Below are 22,316 nucleotides of genomic sequence, written 5' to 3'. Positions count from 1 at the left end.
TGTCCCTTTTATTCCATGAGCTGCAACTTTGCTCACAACGCTGTTGTGGAGCTTGTTATCAACTGCGTTTTGGAAGCCCATCAACCTCATCAACTCTCTCCGTTACCTTGTCAAAAAACTCAATCAAGTTCGTGATTCAAAATTTGCCCTTACTTAATTAACCTGCATTTGTCCAAGTGATGATTAATTTGGTCTCAAATTATTTATTTCTAGAAGCATCCCCACCACCCTGGCTTGTAGTTCCTAGGCTTAATTCTACACCCGTTTTTGAAGAAGGGTGTAACATTTGCAATTCTCCTGACTTCCAGCACTGTCCCCGTATCTAATTGGGAGATTAGGGTCAGGGCCCCCACAATTTCAACTCTTAGTTCCCTCGGGCCAGGATGCCAGTTATCTCAGCTGGCGAGTATGTCATTCGGAATAATGCCAACAGCATGGGTTGATTCCCAGACCGGCTGAGGTAGATTTGGGGCCTTCCCCCCCGCCCCCCCCACCCCCCGAGAGTGGAAGCCATCACTGAAAGAAAAGACTGTCAAAGAAAACGTGGGCAAGTGCGAGGTCTTGCACTTTGGAAAAAAGAATAGAGGCATGGACTATTTTCTAAACGGTGACAAAATTCATAATGCTGAAGTGCAAAGGGACTTGGGAGTCCTAGTCCAGGATTCTCTGAAGGTAAACTTGCAGGTTTCATAGATTTCATAGAATTTACAGTGCAGAAGGAGGCCATTCGGCCCATCGAGTCTGCACCGGCTCTTCGAAAGAGCACCCTATCCGAGGTCCACACCTATACCCTATCCCCATAACCCAGTAACCCCATCCAACACTACTGGCAATTTTGGACACTAAGGGCAATTTATCATGGCCAATCCACCTAACCTGCACATCTTTGGACTGTGGGAGGAAACCGGAGCACCCGGAGGAAACCCACGCACACACGGGGAGGATGTGCAGACTCCGCACAGACAGTGACCCAAGCCGGAATCGAACCTGGGACCCTGGAGCTGTGAAGCAATTGTGCTATCCACAAGGCTACCGTGCTGCCCCAAATTATGGTTGAGTCCATAATTAAGAAAGCAAATGCAATGTTGTCATTCATCTCAAGAGGCTTGGAATATAAAAGCAGGGATGTACTTCTGAAGCTTTATAAAGCATTAGTTAGGCCCTATTTAGAATACTGTGAGCAATTTTGGGCCCCACACCTCAGGAAGGACATACTGGAGCGGGTCCAGCGGAGATTCACACGGATGATCCCAGGAATGGTAGGCCTAACATACGATGAACGTCTGAGGATCCTGGGATTATATTCATTGGAGTTTAGGAGGTTGAGGGGAGATCTAATAGAAACTTACAAGATAATGAATGGCTTAGATAGGGTGGATGTAGGGAAGTTGTTTCCATTAGCAGGGGAGACTAGGACCCGGGGGCACAGCCTTAGAATAAAAGGGAGTCACTTTAGAACAGAGATGAGGAGAAATTTCTTCAGCCAGAGAGCGGTGTGTCTGTGGAATTCATTGCCACAGAGGGCGGTGGAGGCCGGGACGTTGAGTGTCCGAGGCAAAGAGATTATTTGGGGAATGGAAGCAGATTCCAGCTGCTTCGAGGAATAGTCGAGACGGCTTTGTATCTGCAGCACCTGCCCCCCACCTGCCCCACCTCGCACCCCCGGCCCTACCCTGCCCACCGGACCAGGTACCGATCGTGCTGTCCAGTCATGAGTGCGGGTCGACCCGCGCAGCCAGCTGCCCGCTGCCGACTAGTCAGTTGTGTTTGGTTAAACGATGATAGGCACTCCCTGTCAATCGGGTTCAGAGTGACATTGGCCGAGACCGGGGAAGTGGTTTGACTGCAATGAGGCCGGGGCGGCACGGTGGCGCAATGGTTAGCACTGCTGCCTGACGCGCCGAGTTCCCAGGTTCAATCCCGGCCCCGGGTCACTGTCCGTGTGGAGTTTGCACATTCTCCCCGTGTCTGCTTGGGTCTCACCCCCACAGCCCAAAGATGTGCAGGGTAGGTGGATTGGCCACGCTAACTTGCCCCTTAATTGGGTAAAAAAGAATTGGGTACTTTAAATTTATTTTAAAAGATAGCAATGAGGTTTGTCAGCCTGCACAGAGCAAGATCTCACCGAGCGGAAAGATGTGTCATTCGAGAGGATAACAACCAACTGATGGGAGTAGAGATTTGCTGATATTTTCAGCAGTATTAGCTTCCTGTGTTTACCAGACACTGATTTAGATAGATCAGCAAATCTAAAAGAAACACAGCAAACTGAGCTGGGTACCCTGCAAGTGAATTTAATGTGAAGATATTTATTAGGCGTTAGCCGCCTAAGATCGATTTACTAACGCGCTCATTAATGCCAAGCTCCCCAGTGCCGTACTCCCAGCCTGTACTGACGACCAACACGGGGTCACAGACCCGCGTGAGATACAGAAAGCTCAAACTCACTGCCCACGAGGGTGGTGGAAGCTGAAATGACAACGGATTTTGAAAGGACACTTGAGGCAAATAGACTTGGTAGTCTTTGGGCGGGGTGGGGGGACGACTGAGTGCATTGTTCAATGGGAAGCTAGCATAGGCTTGACGGACTGAATGGCCTCCTTCTGTGCCTCCTTCTGGGCTGTATGGTAGCACAGTGGTTAGCACAGCTGCTTCACAGGTCCAGGGTCCCAGGTTCGATTCCCGGCTTGGGTCACTGTCTGTGCGGAGACTGCGCGTTCTCCCCGTGTGTGCGTGGGTTTCCTCCGGGTGCTCCGGTTTCCTCCTACAGTCCAAAGATGTGCAGGTTAGGTGGATTGGCCACGCTAAATTGTCCTTGGTGTCCAAAAAGGATAGGTGGGGTTACTGGGTTACGGGGATAGGGTGGAGGCGTGGGCTTAAGTAGGGTGCTCTTTCCAAGGGCTGCTGCAGACTCGATGGGCTGACTGGCCTCCTTCTGCACTGTAAAGTCTATGATCTATGATAATGACTTTGTGAAGGAAGAGCTTGCATTTGGTTTTTTAAAAATTTAGAGTACCCAATTAATTTCCCCCCCCCAATAAAGTGGCAATTTAGCGTGGCCAATCCACCTACCCTGCATATCTTTTTGGGCTGTGGGGGTGAGACCCACGCAGACACATGAAGAATGTGCAAACTCCACACGGACAGTGACCCAGGGCCGGGATCAAACCTGGGTCCTCGGTGCTGTGAGGCAGCAGTGCTAACCACTGCACCACCATTGTCTCCCTACGAGCTTGTAATTCTAAACGAGAACAGAGATGAGGAGAAATTTCTTCAGCCAGAGAGTGGTGGGTCTGTGGAATTCATTGCCACAGAGGGCGGTGGAGGCCGGGACGTTGAGTGTCTTTAAGACAGAAGTTGATAAATTCTTGATTTCTCGAGGAATTAAGGGCTATGGAGAGAGAGCGGGTAAATGGAGTTGAAATCAGCCATGATTGAATGGTGGAGTGGACTCGATGGGCCGAATGGCCTTACTTCCGCTCCTATGTCTTATGGTCTTATTAAATGAAGCTTCAGTCAAGGACTTCCTATCAGTGCACATGTGAAGGAAGGATCGTCCCTCCCTATCCTCAGGTGTGAACTAGTCCTAGTTCCATATTTATGTGCTATTTCCGTACTCCTTCATTCCCATTAACTATATTTCCAATCTAGTCTTGATGTGGGACAGGATTTTCGAAGGCCGATGTATGGTGTGGGTGGGGGGACAAACTGAGATTTGTGTGTTCCTGGTACCATGCAGTCCCTGAGCCATTTTCAGGAATACTGTGTGGGCTGTGGAATGGCAACCCGTCTGCGAGCAGCAGGTAGCTTGTTAACTTCGTTAAGAGACCAATTAAGGCCATTAATCAGCATTTAACGGTCGGTTTGCAGGTCTCCCACAGCGCCAGCTTCATAGCAAATGCTGGAGGAGGTCTCTTAGTGGCAGATCAGCGCTGGGTAGGGGCGGGTGGGTGGAGGGAGGAGCTACTGCTATAGGCAGGCTTTAAGGCCTAACCCAACCACCCAACATATATTGCCTGTGGAAAGGACTCCCCCTCCACAATGGTGACCTGTTTGCTGCGGGCATTTTTTTATTTCAAATATTTTAGAAGTACTAAGATGTTGAATGTTGCCAATGTTGGAAATCTGGCTGGAGGACCAGTGGGAGCCCCGCAGCATGTTTTTTTGGGGGGCGGCAAGGTGGCACAGTGGTTAGCACCGTTGCTTCACAACACCAGGGTCCCAGGTGCGATTCCCGGCTTGGGTCACTGTCTGTGCGGAGCCTGCATGTTCTCCCCGTATCTGCGTGGGTTTCCTCCGGGTGCTCCGGTTTCCTCCCACAAGTCTCGAAAAATGTGCAGTTAGGTAATTTGGACATTCTTGTCATGATATGCAGACATGCACATAATGAGATACAGACAGGCAGCTAATGAACACACAGAACAGGACATAACCAATCAGCAGGCAGAACACTTGGGGGTGGTTTCTCACTAAAAAAGGCAGGAGGCACTCACACTCCGCCTCTTTCCACTGGGGACATCTACAGAATGAGTCAGGTGTATACATCACATATCACCGACAGCAAGTGGCCAAGAGATAGTCTGGTTCAGTCAGACAGAGTAATCACACTTAGGTTAGCAGAGAGTCGAACTCACAGAGAACTGAGCTAACTGTGTGACAGGTTCAATAAATCAAATTGAACTAACTTCATGGTCTGGAGTATCTTTCAGTTATAGCTGCATCCAGTTGCAGCCCGTGTTATCTCAGTGTGCTTAACATGACATGGTACCAGACGACTGCTATCCCTCGGTGGTTTACCTCAATCTGTTCCGTGACGACCAGCAAATGTATCCCGGCACCATGGAGAAGATCCAGGCTCCTCAACAGCTGCGGACCTCCGGCAATCTCAGTGCCAACTGACGGACTTTCAAGCAAAGGTTTCTGCTGTACATCACAGCCTCAGACCTCGAGTGTGCATCTGATACAAGAAAGATCGCGCTTCTCCTCTCAACTGCGGGTGGTCAAACCATCCAACCCTTCAACTCATTTAACTTCACCAAAGGCCAGGACAAGACAAAGTTTCAGACCATCCTGGACAAGTTTGTTAGTCATTGTGAAGTGCACACCGATGAAATCTTCATGCGCTATATATTCCAACAAAGCCTACAAGGTAAAGATGAATCTTTCAACTCCTCCTTAACTAATCTCCGTCTACTAGCGATGTCCTGCAACTTTGGTGATATTGCTGACTCCATGATCAGAGACCAAATCGTTTTTGGAGTTCACTCTGATCCTCTGAGAGAGCAGCTTTTAAAAACCAAGCATATGACCCTGCCAGTCGCGATTGAAATATGTACAGTGCATGAGCACGCAAAAAAATCAGTATTCCCAATACAAATCGACTGAAAATGAGAAACTTGCCTCCCATGAGGCAGAGTGTGTGCAGGCCACCGCCCGGATGCAGCGCCTTAGCATTGATGAAAGCAGCCATTTTGCGCGCTCTTCCCGGTGCCCCATGCAGGCGCGATGCGAATGGGATAACGAAGCGGCCGATCACCACACTGCGCAGGCGTGAACGTCTGCCGACCGCACTGCGTACGTGCGACGACGCACGGAGCATAACAACGTCATGACGTGCCCGAACTGTGGCACCGCCCACTTCAAGAAACACTGCCCTGCAAGAGGCAGGCGGTGATTAAATTGCGGAAAGCCTGGACACTATGCAGCCTTGTGCAGGTCTGCACCATCAGTCAGGCTTCGATCCCGCCTATCAAGGCACCGTCGTCCCCACCACCACCTCTCCGGCAGTCGGCCAGGATCAGACGCAAGCCCCAGAGACTGAACATATGAACATTTGTTTTGTTTGCTATGTTCTGTTTTTGCACATTAGATACCTGTTTTCACATGTACATATGTTCCCATCTGCCATTGTATGTAAATAAGTTAGTTTTTCGACCTACACATGTAAATACTTTCACATATGCTGCAGAAAAACATTTCAAAAGGGGAGATGTCATGATATGCAGACATGCACATAATGAGATACAGACAGCAGCTAATGAACACAGAGAACAGGACATAACCAATCAGCAGGCAGAACTCTTGGGGGTCGTTTCCCACTATAAAAGGCACGAGGCACTCACACTCTGCCTCTTTCCACTGGGGACATCTACAGAGTTAGTCATGGTGTATATATCACATAACACCGACAGCATGTGGCTATGAGCTAGTCTGGTTCAGTCAGGCAGAGTAATCACACTTAGGTTAACAGAGAGTCGAACTCACAGAGAACTGTGCTAACTGTGTGACAGGTTCAATAAATCAAATGGAACTAACTTCAAGGTCTGGAGTATCTTTCGGTTATAGCTGCATCCAGTTGCAGCCCGTGTTATCTCAGTGTGCTTAACATGACAATTTTCAATTCTCAATTCTCCCTCGGTGTACCCGAACAGGCGGCGGAATGTGGCGATTAGGAGCTTTTCACAATAACTTCATTGCAGTGTTAATTTAAGCCTACTTGTGACAATAAAGATAAAGATAATAATAATTATTATTATTTTGGGGGGGAAGACCTTGGGGCAGGCAGCAGTGCGACTGTCCCTGGAATCAAGGATCCGGAATCCCGCCTGCCAAAAGCTGCCAGTCAATCAGAGTCAGGCAGCTCTATTAAACAGCTGCACTATGGGGAAAACGCAGTAGCTGCTGGTATGGCAACACTCGATCGTCGCTGCATCTCAGGTTGAATGAAAAAAAAAGCACGGTAGCATAGTGCTTAGCACAATTGCTTCACAGCTCCAGGGTCCCAGGTTCGATTCCCGGCTTGGGTCACTGTCTGTGCGGCGTCTGCACGTCCTCCCCGTGTCTGCGTGGGTTTCCTCCGGGTGCTCCGGTTTCCTCCCACAGTCCAAAGATGTGCAGGTTAGGTGGATTGGCCATGATAAATTGCCCTTAGTGTCCAAAATTGCCCTTAGTGTTGGGTGACTGGGTTATGGGGATAGGGGGGAGGTATGGGCTTGGGTAGGGTGCTCTTTCAAAGAGCCAGTGCAGACTCGATGGGCCGAATGGCCTCCTTCTGCACTGTAAATTCTATGAGTATGAAATGAAAATCGCTTATTTCATTTCATTCATTATTGTCACAAGTAGGCTTCAAATTAAGTTACTGTGAAAAGCCCCTAGTCGCCACATTCCGGCGCCTGTTCGGGTACACCGAGGGAGAATTGAGAATTGAGGCTGGTACGGGAATCGAACCGTGCTGCTGGCCTGCTTTCAAAGCCAGCGATTTAGCCCTGTGCTAAACCAGCCCCTTGGTTATGGGTGAATGATGGGGATGGGGATGGGGGGGTTGCTCGGCAGGGGTCACAGGGAGGAGGCAGCAAGGCTGGGGGGGGAGGCGGTGGTTTTCACTGGGTGCCACAGAGTGCCTTTGAATGAGTGGCATCCGCCATGAGGCTGCCAGCAGCCCTACATGATGGTTAGCCTTGACCTTGCCATCTATACCCACTTCATTTATGGCAGAAACAGCCGCTTACATATTGATCTGCTCAACCATCAGCAAAATGTGCACCAATATGAAGCTACCCCATTCCCAATGGACTTGATCTGATTTTGGGCCATCATCCTATGGGGTGAGATGGGCACTGACACCAACAATACCCACAGGTTCTTGAGAGTGACAAAAAAACACTACAATCTTTGTCATATGTCCTTCTCAGGATATAACATTTAAACTAAATGTTCAGCCTTTCAAGAATCAGTTTTGCTGTCATTTATTTATGTGAGATGATGCAACCAAACATGAATTTCTGGAAAGAGTGAATGAACTATCATTGCTCAAAAACCCAAGACTCAAGTCACATGAATCCAGATGGTCGCTGAGTCTGGGTGGAGTGCGCACGCTCAGGAGGCCCGAAGGCTTCTGGGGTTTGTAGTTTGGAAATGCCGCGCACGCGCGTTAGGCATGAAGGTTGCAGCTCTCCGTCTGATGCGCACGCGCGGCCGCGCAACGGATCCCGGTGTTTGTAGTTTGCGTAATGTGCGCATGCGCGCTATCCGCGGGGCATGCAGGGAAGTGTAGTCTTTCACCCATCGGCGCCGCCCCAGGCTTGCGAAGAGCCGCGGCGCTTGGACTACAGCTCCCGGCAGCCGCTGCAGCCCCTTGGACAGGGGTTGTGTGGGCCACTCCGCCCTGTGCCCGGAGCTGCCCGCCCGCCAGCCAGCCGCAGTCGACAGGATCATGAGGGAGGAAGATGTGTCGGCGGAGCCGCCGCCTGAGGACTCGCCCCCTGCCCAGCCCAGGCTCTGCGGTTACCTGAACAAACTGTCCGGGAAAGGGCCGCTCAAGGGCTTCAAGAGCCGCTGGTTCGTCTTCGAGCCCAGCCACTGCCACCTGTATTACTTCAAAGGGCCGAGCGACTCCATCCCGCTCGGATACATCGACATCGCCGACGCCTGCTTCACCTATGACTTGGAAGCTGAGGAGGGTCAACTGGAGATTCACTCTGGAGGGAGGGATTATACCCTGAAGGTAGGAGGGAGGGGGGGAGCTGGAGTCCGGGGAGATACCAGGGGGAGGGGGGGAGAATTGCCAGGAGGAGCGGGTGGGGGAGATGCCAGGGGGAGAAGGTGGGGGACATGCCAGGAGGAGAGGGCGGGGGAGATGCCAGGGGGAAAGGGTGAGGGCGCTGCCGAGGGAAGAGGAGGGAGATGGCACCAAGGGGGGGGAGTGCTGCCAAGAGGTGAGAGGGGGTGATGCTGCCAAGGCGAGAGTATGCTGCCAAGGGGGGATGCTGCCAAGGGGAAGGGGGGGGGGGAATGCTGCCAAGGTGAAAGAAGGTGCGGAAGCCAGGAGGGAGGGGGGGGGGGGGGGGGAGAGATGCCAGGAGGAGGGGGTGGTGGAGATGCCAGGAGGAGGGGGTGATGGAGATGCCAGGAGGAGGGGGTGATGGAGATGCCATGGGGAGAGGGTGTGGGAGGTGCCGGGAGAGAGGGCGGCGGTGCTGCCAGTGGGAGAGGGTGATGGCGCTGCCAAGGGGAGAGGGGTGGAGATACCAAGGGGGGAGGAGAAATGCGGAATGGAGAGGAGGGAGATGCCGAGGGGAGTGAGGAAGACGGCACCAAGGCGGTGTTGCCGCCAAGGGGAGGGAGGGGGGTGATGCTGCCAAGGGGTGAGAGGGGGTGATGCCGCCAAGGGGCGAGAGGGGGTGATGCCGCCAAGGGGAGCGGATGCTGCCGAGGGGGGATGCCGCCAAGGGGAGCAGGTGGCGGATGCCGCCAAAGGGAGAGAAGGTGTGGATGCCAAGGGGAGGGGGGGAACATGCCAGGGGGAAGTGTGACATGCCAGAGGGGTGGGGGAACATGCCAGGGGAGGGGGAGGAGAAGATGCCAGGGGAGGGGGAGGGGAATGAAAGGTGGGTCCGAGAGGTTGTTTGGGGGCGGGTGGGGTGTGTGGAAAGGGTGGCAAAGAGGTTGGACGTTTAAGGAAGAGGGAGGCGTTGGGATGTGAAAGATGTTTGTGGGAGTGAGGGGTTTGGGATCTGTTAGGTGGGATCCCATGGTGGGGTAGAGGAAACTAGAGTCTGGGTCTCCTGGTACCTGAACCTGGTTGGCTTCCTGCCACAGTCTGTTTCAAAAGAGAATCGATCTGGTATTGGGGAAGCTTCTTTTTCTGTTTTAACAACAAAACTGTATTCCGACCTGTTACCACTTCCCAGTCTCGGTTCCTGACCCGTGATTTGCCTGAGCCTAGGCACCCTGTCCCCAGGCTGTGTATCTGGATCGGTGCCCGGCATTGATGGGAAATATTCAGTACAACCTACCTACTGGGCATGGCTAAACTGTCTGGAGTGGTACTGCCAGGGTTTCGAAAAGGATAGTCAGCCTGTTTGCCAACACAAATTGGGGAGGCAGATGGATATTGCCAGACTGAGAGTTTGCTATTTACGTGGCTGCTCTGTTATCTGAGTGCACACACTGTAAACTATCCCATACTGATAAATAACCTGGGGAATGTAATGTTGCAGTGTGCACAACAGTGTATTCATTATTGAGAATGAAGTCCAGCACGCTGAGATTCAGTTTTGGTCAGTTAATGTGCTTCTAAAAAAGGATCACATTTGAGTTGAAATTTGAACTACCCTGTCATGTGTCTGGGCAGGAACCTCAAAGTGAAAATGAATAGAGGTTGAGTGTGCTTCTGACAGTCTCATTAGAGAGGCATTTATTACACATACACGCTCTGTATCAGGTTCTGTTTGGATCACGTAAACTTGTCTAAAAGTTGCATTTGGACAAATATTGTCAGTTCAGAAATGAGTGTTCCAAGACCCAGCAGGTGGCTAACATAATGAATGTGTCTGCAATGACTGACACCCCGCAAAGCAAGTTAATTCATTTTAATTATAATCCATTGGACAGGAGTGTATAATTATAATAATAATCGTCACGGTACCACAGTGGTTAGCATTGTTGCTTCACAGCGCCATGGTCCCAGGTTCGATTCCCGGCTTGGGCCACTGTGTGCAGAGTCTGCACGTTCTCCCCGTGTCACCGTGGGTTTCCTCCGGTTTCCTCGATGTATGTGAGTAAAAGAACAACAGGTTTGTCATATCCATAAAGTATGGTACAAGGCCACTGACCCAGCCCCCCCATCTATCTTGGAAATTATGCTGAAAAGCATATGGGTGCCAAAGTAGGGGCAGGGTTTCCCTAAAGCTCACGTTCTTGAACCTCAGTTGACATAGAACCAGCAGAGGCCCTGGAAATGAGGTGTGTGCGGCCGACAATCCCAAATAAGTTTTTCATTGTTTCTAGAGTGCTTTGGGACTTCCTGAGCACGCTCTTGCTCTTTTTCTCTGCTTCTTTTGCGCACTTTTCACTCTCTTTTCCATCCTTTTATTTGGTCTGTTTGCAGAACGTCGCGGAATTTCAGTGATGCGGATGTTAAGTAATGCTGACCCATTGTGCCTTTATGGAGTGAAAGATGGGAACATATGGATCATAAACTGAGGTCAAATACACATTGCAATTAAGAGGCAAACATGTGACGCTTTCAAGTTGGTGTTTGTCCAGTCACGTCCCGGTTAGTTTAAAACCTATGAACTGGTGGCGTTCATTAAATGATATACTTGCTCCATTATGTTGGCAAAGTTGCACATTCCAGTTCTAAACGTTTCGAAAAACTGGATGACGGCTTTAAAAAAAAAAAGCAACAAAAATTCAATACGATTATGTCACGATTTGAAATCTGTACAAATGCAAGTTTAAAAAGAACATCAGGAGAAAGAGCATGGTCAGAATTCTGTGTTATGGGCTCCTTTGAACTCCTCGTATTTGGGATTTAAAAAAAAAAGTGCTTTTGTTTTCCATTGCATTTTGTGCAAGTTACATGTTTTGGAGGCGTCATACATATCGGATTAATTATAACATGCTCCGTTTGTTTCAATTGAAAAACTTTTAACCAAAGGCAACCTTTAAGGCATTGGAAGCAAGAGTTTTTCACCAATTTCTGTTTTCCCTGTCCCTCCAATTGAAGGTGCTTTAGAAAAGGAGGACTTCACTGTATCTGCTATTCCGCGTGTGGTTTATGATCTGAAATTGTCACAACAGTTTGGCGTATGTAATTAGAGATTTTATTTAACCAGTTGTCTGATGCCACAAATGTGCTCCAATCTCAGCTATTTTCACAAGCAGGATTTTTGATTGTAATGTGCCCTCCATGCACAGTCTAGGTACATGTTGACCATGCTGGCTTAGGAACCTCTATGTATGTGAAGAGGTAATGTTGGGTTTGTTCAGATAAAATAATGGAGCTTTTCACCAATGGATTGGTCCACTTTCCTGTTGCTTGTCCAGCCAGAATTATCCATTATCTGAAGTCGAGTGAGAAGTCTTCCACTTGTTGATGACTGCCTGGTCTCTCCTTTCTGGTGCCATCAGTAAGTTAAGTTGTGTGGTCAGTCATGATGAACACTGGACCCATGTTTTCATGTATGGGTAATGGTTGTGCCAAATATCAGTTTCTACCTCAGCTGAGCAGTGAAGGTGCGTCTTTAACATGATTGAGGAAGCTGCTGGGTAAAATGCAGCATGGTGGCCATCTTTAATGCTCTGGGCATCCAAGTCTATTGTTTCCAATTATTCAATCCAGTCCCTCGGGTGCAGGGCTGCTACCATTTTGAGATTATCCTTGCTGCAGTATTTTGTCCCAAGTCTGCCTCTCAACTCTGAGCTGAGTGATGAATTCTGATCCATGAGGGATGGCAAATGTATTGTATGGCTTGAGCTTGACTCAGTTGGATCTTCAGTAGTTAAGACACCGGTATCCTTTGTTTCTTATCAATGTTGTCCTATAGGTCTGGGCCCCAGGCTGAAGTTGGTACTCTGCAAGGCTGCCAGATACTGATGTGAAGCTGAACTGTATCTTCCAATGAATAGTATTCTGTTTTGCAAAGCCAGTTGTTGAAGATGGTGAATAGAGAGCATTTGATCCCCATGTGAGTCCATCTGTGCGACTGCGATAGTATTTTGTCTGGAAATGGTGCTGTTCAGATTTTCTCTTTGTGCGACCCAACAATCCATTGAGTAGTCTCTTGTTTTTGAGAGACTATGTATCCCATCTATATTTAATACACTTGTTGGAGCTGTAGCCCATATTCTGGATGAAAGTCCAAGATTTGGTCATATTCCATAATTTCAGTTCTTTATGAAGGCTTTATGAGACAATTGGTCTGGAGCTTCGTGTAAATGATAGTGGTTGGGTTTTCCCGGAGTATGGCAGCAAATAGCTTCTAAGCTACTGGGTTGGTTTTACACAAATGCAGCACTTTTCTGGGACCGAATGAGATTGTCCTACAGCGGGGCTGAACATGAGAGAAAATCCTATTTGTCAATGTACATTCCCTGTTACCCGTTTTCAGGCTCATTGCCAACATGGGTAGGCAGCCTAGAGTTGGGATTCCCCAAAGCTGCTCACATTGGAAAGTGACTAAGCTTTCTCTTTCTCTTTTCTCCGACAGGAAGTTCCTGGCCTCTGCTCAGTGTCTCTGTCTGACCAAAACCCATCTGCAGCTTGTGCATTGTGCCTCAGCTCTGCAAACTAGCTGTCCAGTTCACTTTCATCGTCACATAGCTACACGGCTAGTGTACAGTGTTTTAAATTGAAGGTAATGATGAAAATAAAGTACACAGCGAGTGTCTAGTGTTTAATGATGAAAGTAGAGTACACAGCCTTAAATTTAAAACACTGTACACTTGCAGTGTACTTCACATTCCTTATTACCTTAAAATTAAAACACTGTATACTCACTGTGCAATGCTGGTTTAGCACAGTGGGCTAAACAGCTGGCTTGTAGTGCAGAACAAGACGGGCAGCGCAGGTTCAATTCCTGTACCAGCCTCCCCGAACAGGCGCCGGAATGTGGCGACTAGGGGCTTTTCACAGTAACTTCATTGAAGCCTACTTGTGACAATAAGCGATTATTATGCTCTGAGTTGGTGTCTAAATTAAGTGTTCATCCACCTGGATTGTGTGCATGCTGAAAGCATCTAATTGAAAACCTGTTTCGTGTGAAGTTACTGTGAGAGTTCTTGTTCGGTCTTCCAGAATCGATGAATGTATTTATTAGCCACCGTTTTGACTCAATCCGTACTTTGGTAATATAGCATGATTTGCGTTGGGAATAATATAACAGTGAGCTTCTGTACTGCAGTCAGTTTTTTTTTTTTGTTGAATGTTCCAAATGCAGTGGAATATGCCATTAAGGCAATTGCTGTTCGACTGAGGAAATGCAACCATTTATTGGCAGTGATCATACATGAGATGAATACCGCAAGATTCTCCTGTGGAAACTTCCCTGACCTCAGTGTATTTAGAATTAAAGCAGCAATTATTCCTTTTAGAGAGAGCTCATTAAATATGATTGTGTTCATCACACCTGCACCCAAAGTATATTCATTCTATCAGAGAAGCAGTAACCAAAGATGGGTAGAATGGATCGAGATATTTTGGCAGCTTACTAGCCCCATTTCTCCTTTGTTTTATTTCTTCCAATTACTCTCTCCTCGGTACCAATCTAGTCCACAATAAGAGTATAATAATCTTTATTATTGACACAAGTTGGCTTACATTAACACTGCAATGAAGTTACTGTGAAAATCCCCTAGTCGCCACACTCCCGGCGCCTGTTCGGGTACACCGAGAGAGAATTCAGAATGTCCAATTCACCTAGCAAGCATGACTTTCGGGTCTTGTGGGAGGAAACCCACGCAGACACGGGGAGAACGTGCAGACTCCGCACAGACAGTGGCCCAAGCCGGGAATCGAACTCGGGACCCTGACGCTGCGAAGCAGCTGTGCTAACCAATGTGCTACCGTGCAACAATGCCACCCACTGTGCTACCATGCCACCCAAATACGCAATAGTAGTGTGAAGCAGATCATTATCCAGAGCCTGATCGTTGTGTTTTTCAGTATACAGGATTGAATGGTGATTGAGGCAGAACTCCTTTGATGTTCTCACTCTCAAGCCAGTGGTTGTTTCCTTATTGTTGCGTGCTTCTTTGTGTATTAAATTTAGGCGTTCTTGACTTTGGCAGCACTTTCGACTGTAATTTACTGCTTGGGGCAATGGTCTAACACAATTTTTTGCTGGATATGGGGTTGCAGAGGTTGACCACAAGTTTGTTAAATTATTTGGAGTGTCTGTCCGTATCTCAGGGAAAAAAATAATCCAAGTGTAAAAAACTGGCTGCTTTTGGACAATGTAATTTAAAATTCTCCCTTATTTGTAGAACTGGAATTCGATACCAGCATTTTTCTCTCAGCGAAGTTTTATTCTGTGTCTTAACATTGGTACTCAGCAACCCTCCTCTTTGAGCCAGGGTCAGTTATAACAGAATGTTGTCCCTGCCCTCGCCTTGCTCTGAAGATTGCTCTCCTGCTGCAGCTAACCCCATAATCTCGGAGTGATGTGCAAGTTTTCAGCTGGCGTTCTACCTGTTTAAACTGCCCAAAGTTAATTCATTAAGGGCTCTTAGCAAGACAGAGTGCAAAGTGTCAGTCTGTTTTGGTCAGTTGGAGAAACAAGTATATGGGGAATATTTATTTTGTGTGGTATGTAAGTATCTGTGTTTGTAACTATTTTCATTCTAAGCGTTTGCATTGAATACCACACTGCATGCTGCAAAAACATTTCCTGCATCATGACTATTAAAGTGTGCGAGGCATGCAGAAAGAAATGTGGGGATATACATATAATGTCTAAATGAAACCGCTTGAAACGTGATGACAGAGGATGGAAAGGCACTCACAAATTAAAGAAGGAATGAATTCAATTTAAATCCAGAGATCCAGGAAAGAGAGCAAAGATGGGGTGATGGGGAAAGATGGAGATAGCTACAGGAAGAGGGACAATATTTTTGTCTGGTAAAGTTTATAATGTGGTTTAATGCTCCTGTTTTAGGAGCAGCTTCTGGCTTGCCAAGAGCAATGCAATGGGATATCCAGTAGTACTTTTTTTAACATAGATTTGAGGTGTAAGGGATAAACAAAAATGAGCATTTCCTCTCCCACCCCTTAGACGATAGGAATTAGTCGAGATTGCGTTGTTTTAACTTCTATCATCTGCCTCTTGTTTGAGGTGATCTCTGTCCCGGCCAAAGATAGCAGAATTCATTGAATCAACACATAATCTGGGAATAGTCCTGATATTCACTATCCTCTGGCAAGCCCAGCCTCTAGCCTACTTCTGTCCTTCCTTATGTAAATGACCATGGTCGTGCCTAACCTGTTCATCTTGAAATAATTGGTTTGCATAAACACGATGCAGTGTTTTGAAAACCAGCTGAGCATGAGGGATTAATGACTGTACTCTCACTAATGAAAGGAGATAGATCATAAGGAGTATTGTGTACAGTGGACACATTATTTGTGAGCATCAGGAGAGGTTTGTTTGGGGTTGTTGTGGTCTTGGCAGACTTGTGCCGAAGGATTGAGGCAGGCAAAGAAATATGTGGTTAGATAATGTGCTGTCATACAGATAGCTGCAGACATGGAGTGCATCGGCGCTGATCTTCAGATCAGCGAAGTAGTGAGATTGTACGGTAAAACTGGAAGAGCGGAAACTAAATGAATAAAACGCCAAGGCAAAATCTGAGGCCGATCGTTGCCTAATAGTTGATGTTTATGGCGCAGTAATCCACCATAGCCAGGTTTAAGAAAATAGAGGAAGCCTGTAATTTCACTGAATTGAAATGTTTATCCAAATGCCAACAACATCTATTGCTCAAGCTTGTTTCAAAACTTCCATTCAGACTAATATCCTGGAACTTTTGCACGTGTGATTACTGCTAGAGGCTTGCACTGCTTAATAGTTATGAAAAATCAAATTCAGCAACATGAATTTATAGAAGTGTCATAATGCAGAAAAATGGCTCGGAGGAATAATCAAAAAAACCTAGGCTGAGCAAGGTTGAGAGGTAGAGGAGTTTAGGGAGGAATTCTCAGAATGGCGCACCCACCGTTGTGGGATGAAAAGAATGAGAGATACACCAGAGGCCTAGTTCAGAAGATTTTTTGGGGTTCTTTTATGGGATGTGGTTGGCCAGGCCAATAATTTTTGTCCATTCTCAATTGCCCCTGAGAAGATGGCGGTTTGCTGTCTTCTTGAATCACTGCAGTTCATCTGGTGCAGGTACACCCAGAGTGCTGTTAGGAATTGGCATGGAGAATTGTGAAGTTGTAAGGTAAAGTCGCCATAGTCCCAGGTGACCATCCGCTGCTTTCCCCTTTTGAGGGGGAGAGCTGACTGGTGATGATTTAACCTGAGGATCACCACGCCTCAGGCGAGGGGCAAGGTTGAAAAGCGGGGTCTTCATGAATAGCCTCAGCCGGTACAGGATTTGAACCTGCGCCGCTGACTTTGCTCTGCATCACACACCAGCTGTCTAGCCAAGTGAGCTCAACAGGCCCCCTTTACCGGTGAAGTTGGAGGACTGAGGTAGGTCACAGCGATGGGAAGCTGTGTGTAAAACTGCAACAACATAAAAAAGCAATGTACTTTTTTCATTAATCATCAATATATTTTATGGTAATTTCTATGCAAAGGCCCCGCTAGTGCAGGTTTGAATGTTTATGGCACACAATTGGCTTAGCCGTTCATTGTCACATCTGGGCAGACCATATCATGCACTACCACACCTTGCTCTCTTCTACCAAAAGAGCTCTCAACTCCAGGGAGCACCCTTGAATGCTAGCTGCTCTTCACAACAACTGTCGTCTGTACCTCTCCCCTTTAAACCCCCTCCGGCCTAATCTCCAGGAAGCGTGTGCAGCTTATGGACCTCTTTGCCATCATCTGCTATGGCCCTTAACCATGGAATTCCCTCCCTAAACCCATCCATCTCTTTGGCTCTCTGTTTCTTTCAGATATTCCTTAAATTATATTTCTTTGACCAAGCTTTTGGTCAACCCCCCCCACCACTGTGGTAAACGTGCTGTATAGATGCAAGTTATTTTTTTATCACAGAGATTGAGACCATTCATTCAACCTTTGTCACATCCTTCCCTTCCATTTGTCCACCAAATTCTTTCCCTCCCTCCTCAAGTCCTGACTCCTCATGATTTTGAACACCTCTATCAAATTTCCTTTCTCTAGTTTCCTCTCCTAACTCTCTCCATGTCCACTCTGAGCTCATCTTCCACATAAGTAGAATCTTTCGCCGGGCTACTAGGGACGCAAAGGCCAAAACATCGGCCTCTCTCGCCTCCTGCACTCCCGGCTCATCTGCAACCCCAAATATAGCCAACCCCCAGCCTGGTTCGACCCGGACCCCCACCACCTTTGAAATCACTTTTGCCACACCCACCCAGAACCCATGCAATACCGGACATGACCAAAACATGTGGGTGTGGTTCGCCGGGCTTCCCGCGCATCTCCCGCACCTATCCTCCACTCCAAAAAATCTACTCCTCCTTGCTCCCGTCATATGTGCCCTGTGTAGAACCTTGAATTGTATCAGGCTGAGCCTGGCACACGAGGACGAAGAGTTTACCCTACTTGGGGCATCTGCCCACAGCCCCTCCTCTATCTCTTCCCCCAGCTCCTCCTCCCATTTTCCCTTCAGCTCCTCCACCATCGTCTCCCCCTCGTCTCTCATTTCCCTATATATATCTGACACCCTGCCATCACCCACCCATGCCCCCAAAATCACTCTGTCCTGGATCTCTTGCGCCGGGAGCTGCGGAAATTCCCTCACCTGTTGCCTCACAAATGCCCTCACTTGCATATAGCGAAATGCATTCCCAGGTGGCAGCCCATATTTTTCTGTCAGTGCTCCCAGACTCGTGAACGTCCCGTCTAAGAACAAGTCTTTCAATTTCGCAATTCCTGCTCGCTGCCAAGATTTAAATCCCCCATCTATCCTTCCCAGGATGAACCTATGATTGTTCCTTATCGGGGACCACACTGAGGCACCCGTCACTCCCTTATGTCGTCTCCACTGCCCCCAAATTTTCAGTGTTGCCACCACCACTGGACTTGTGTACTTTTTCGGGGAGAACGGTAAAGGCGCCGTCGCTAATGCTTGCAGGCAGGTTCCGCTACAGGTCGCCATCTCTAGTCTTTTCCACGCCGCTCCCTCCCCTTCCCCCATCCACTTGCATACCATTGATATATTGGCGGCCCAATAATAGTCACTTAAGCTCGGCAGTGCCAGTCCCCCCCTATCCCTGCTACGCTGCAGAAACCCCCTCTTCACTCTTGGGGTCTTCCCAGCCCACACAAAGCTCATAACGCTCTTATCCACTTTTGTGAAAAAAGCCTTGGTAATCATCACAGGGAGGCACTGGAACACAAAAAGAAATCGCGGAAGGACCACCATTTTGACCGCCTGCACCCTGCCCGCCAGTGACAGGGGCACCATGTCCCATCTCCTAAAATCCTCTTCCATCTGCTCCACCAATCTTCCTAAATTAAGCTTATGCAAGGTTCCCCAGTTCCTGGCTATCTGGATCCCTAGGTACCGAAAATCCCTTGTTACACTCCTCAGCGGCAAATCATCTATTCCCCTGCTCTGTTCCCCAGGGTGCATCACAAACAGCTCACTCTTCCCCATATTCAGTTTATATCCCGAAAATTCCCCAAACTCCCTGAGTGTCTGCATTATCTCGGGCATCCCCTCCACTGGGTCCGCGACATACTACAACAAATCATCCGCGTATAATGACACCCGGTGCTCTTCTCCACCCCTAAGTACTCCCCTCCACTTCCTAGAGCCCCTCAACGCTATGGCCAGTGGCTCAATTGCCAACGCAAACCGTATCGGGGACAGGGGGCACCCCTGTCTTGTCCCTCTATATAGACGGAAGTAGTCAGATCTCTGCCTGTTTGTGATCACACTTGCCACCGGGACCCTATATAAAAGCTGAACCCACCCAATAAACCCCTCTCCAAATCCAAACCTCCTCAACACTTCCCACAGGTAATCCCACTCCACTTTATCAAATGCTTTCTCAGCGTCCATCGCCACATCATCATCACACCTAGCAGCCTCCGTATATTAGTGTCTCCCCTTAACAAACCCAGTTTGATCCTCGTGAACCACCCCTGGAACATAATCCTCGATCCTCGTCGCCATCACCTTGGCCAAGAGCTTGGCATCTACATTCAGAAGGGAGATAGGCCTGTAAGACCCACACTGCAGCGGGTCTTTGTCCCTCTTCAGGGGCAACGATATCGTCGCCTCCGACATCGTCGGGGGCAAAGTCCCCCCCTTCCCTGGCCTCGTTAAAGGTTCTCGTCAGAAGCGGGGCTAGTAGGTCCATGTATTTCCTATAAAATTCCACCGGGAACCCATCCGGTCCCGGGGCCTTCCCTGCCTGCATGCTCCCAATCCCTTTTACCACCTCCTCCACCTCAATCCTGTCCTCTCCTGCTCCTCCACCTTCGGGAATTCCAGCTGATCCAGGAAGTGCATCATTCCCTCCTTCCCTTCCGGGGGTTGAGCCTTATACAGCCTCTCATAAAATGCCTTAAACACCCCGTTCACCCTCTCTGCTCCCCGTTCCATCTCACCCTCCTCGTCCCTCACCCCACCTATCTCCCTCGCTGCCCCTCTCTTCCTCAATTGTTGGGCCAGTAACCGGCTCGCCTTCTCTCCGTACTCATACTGTACTCCCTGTGCCTTCCTCCATTGTGCCTCTGCCCTGCCTGTGGTCAGCAAGTCAAATTCCGTATGCAACCCTCGTCTTTCCCTATACAGTCCCTCATCCGGAGCCTCTGCATACTGCCTATCCACCCTCAAAATTTCTCTCAACAATCGCTCCCTCTCTTTACTCTCTTGTTTCCCCTTATGGGCCTTTATGGAAATCAGTTCCCCCTCTGACCACCGCCTTCAGTGCCTCCCAGACCACTCCCACCTGAACCTCTCCATCATCGTTAATCTCCAGGTACCTTTCCATACATCCTCTCACCCTTACACACACACCCTCATCCGCCAACAGTCCCATATCTAATCTCCAGAGTGGGTGCCGTTCCTTTTCCTCTCCTACTACCAGATCTACGACCTGGACCGGTCCAGCCCTGGATCCTGCACCGTGTTGAAATCTCCCCCCATTACCAAGTTTCCCGCCTCCAGGTCCGGGATACGCTTCATGAAGTTTGCATCATCCCAGTTCGGGGCATATACGTTCACCAGAACCACCGCTTCCCCTTGTAATCTGCCACTCACCGTCATGTATCTACCCCCACTGTCCGCTACTATGGTCCTCGCCTCAAACACTACCCGTTTCCCCACTAATACAGCCACCCCTCTATTTTTCGCATCCAAGCCCGAATGAAATACCTGTCCCACCCATCCTTTACGTAATCTGACCTGATCCGCCAGTTTCAGATGCGTCTCCTGTAGCATGACCACATCTGCCTTTAATTTCTTTAGGTGCGCGAGTACCCTTGCCCTCTTAATCGGCCCATTCAGCCCTCACATTCCACGTGATCAACCGGGTCGGAGGGCTCTTTACCCCTCCCCATGTCGACTAGCCATCCCCGTTTTTAGACCAGCTACTCACCCGGTTCCCACGCTCCCGTTTGTCCCCCCGACGGTGTCCTCCCGTCCCGACCACCCCGCCCCATAACAGCTCCCCCTTTCCCTTAGCAGCTGCAACCCAGTTAACCCCCCCCCCCCCCCCTCCACTAGATCCCTTTCTAGCGTAATTGCTCCCCCCATGTTACTCCCAGAAGTCAGCAAACTCTGGCTGACCTCGGCTTCCCCCGTTTATCCTTGGCCCCCCATTGTGTAAGGCCCCTCCTTCCTGCGCTCTCTTTCCCGCCGCAATTACCATAGCGCGGGAACAAAGCCCGCGTTTCCCACTCAGCCCCGCCCCTAATGGCGCAGCTCCCTCTCTCCTTCCCCCTCTCCTTCCCCACTGACGCCCACAGTTCACCATACACCCCCCCCGCCCCAACGAGGGGAATAGAGAAAATTTTCCCCCCCTTCCCCATCCCATACAATTCCCCCACTACTTTATTACAGAAAACTCTTTCTCTCTCCAGTCTAGTCCAACTTCTCCTCTACAATAAATGTCCATGCCTCTTCTGCCGTCTCGAAGTAGTGATGTTTCCCTTGGTGTGTAACCCACAGTCTCGCTGGCTGCAGCATTCCAAATTTAACTTTCTTTCTATGTAGCACCGCCTTGGCCCGATTGAAACTCGCCCTCCTTCTCGCCACCTCCGCACTCCAATCCTGGTACACGCGGATCACCGCACTCTCCCACCTGCAGCTCCGTGTCTTTTTCGCCCATCTCAGGACCATCTCCCTGTCCTTATAGCGGTGAAACCTCACCACTATGGCTCGAGGTATTTCTCCTGCCTTTGGTCTTCGCGCAAGGACTCGATATGCTCCCTCCACTTCCAAGGGGCCCGTCGGGGCCTCCGGTCCCATTAACGAGTGAAGCAATGTGCTCACATATGCCCCGACGTCTGCCCCCTCTGCACCTTCGGGAAGACCCAAAACTCTTAAGTTCTTCCTCCTCGAGTTATTCTCCAGGGCTTCCAGCCTCTCTACACACCTTTTATGCAGTGCCTCGTGCGTCTCTGTCTTCACCACCAGGCCCTGTATTTCATCCTCATTCTCGGCAGCCTTTGCCTTCACACCACGAAGCTCCAACTCCTGGGTCTTCTGTGCCTCCTTTAGCCCTTCAATCGCCTGTAGCATGGGGGGCCAACACCTCCTTCTTCAGCTCCTCCACACAGCGCCGCAGGAACTCTTGCTGTTCCGGGCCCCACACCGAACGGCCTCCTTCCGCCGCCATCTTGCTTCGTGCTTCCCTTCCTTGCCGCTGCTCC

At 49.2% G+C, this 22,316-nt stretch overlaps 1 protein-coding gene across 2 annotated transcripts in view; it reads left to right on the top strand.

The window, feature by feature from the left end:
• Positions 1-8,149: 8,149 nt before the first annotated feature.
• tbc1d2b (TBC1 domain family, member 2B) overlaps positions 8,150-22,316 on the top strand; it is a 119,915-nt gene continuing 105,748 nt past the window's right edge. For both annotated transcript variants that reach the window (XM_072492962.1, XM_072492961.1), the window contains exon 1: positions 8,150-8,503. In XM_072492962.1, coding sequence (XP_072349063.1) covers positions 8,213-8,503 — 291 coding nt within the window. In that variant the 5' untranslated portion in view covers positions 8,150-8,212. The remainder of the gene's footprint in view (positions 8,504-22,316) is intronic.

The sequence above is a fragment of the Scyliorhinus torazame genome, chromosome 30, assembly GCF_047496885.1.
Source record: "Scyliorhinus torazame isolate Kashiwa2021f chromosome 30, sScyTor2.1, whole genome shotgun sequence".
Classification (NCBI taxonomy): domain Eukaryota; kingdom Metazoa; phylum Chordata; class Chondrichthyes; order Carcharhiniformes; family Scyliorhinidae; genus Scyliorhinus; species Scyliorhinus torazame.
This window is presented reverse-complemented; position numbering and strand designations above follow the sequence as displayed.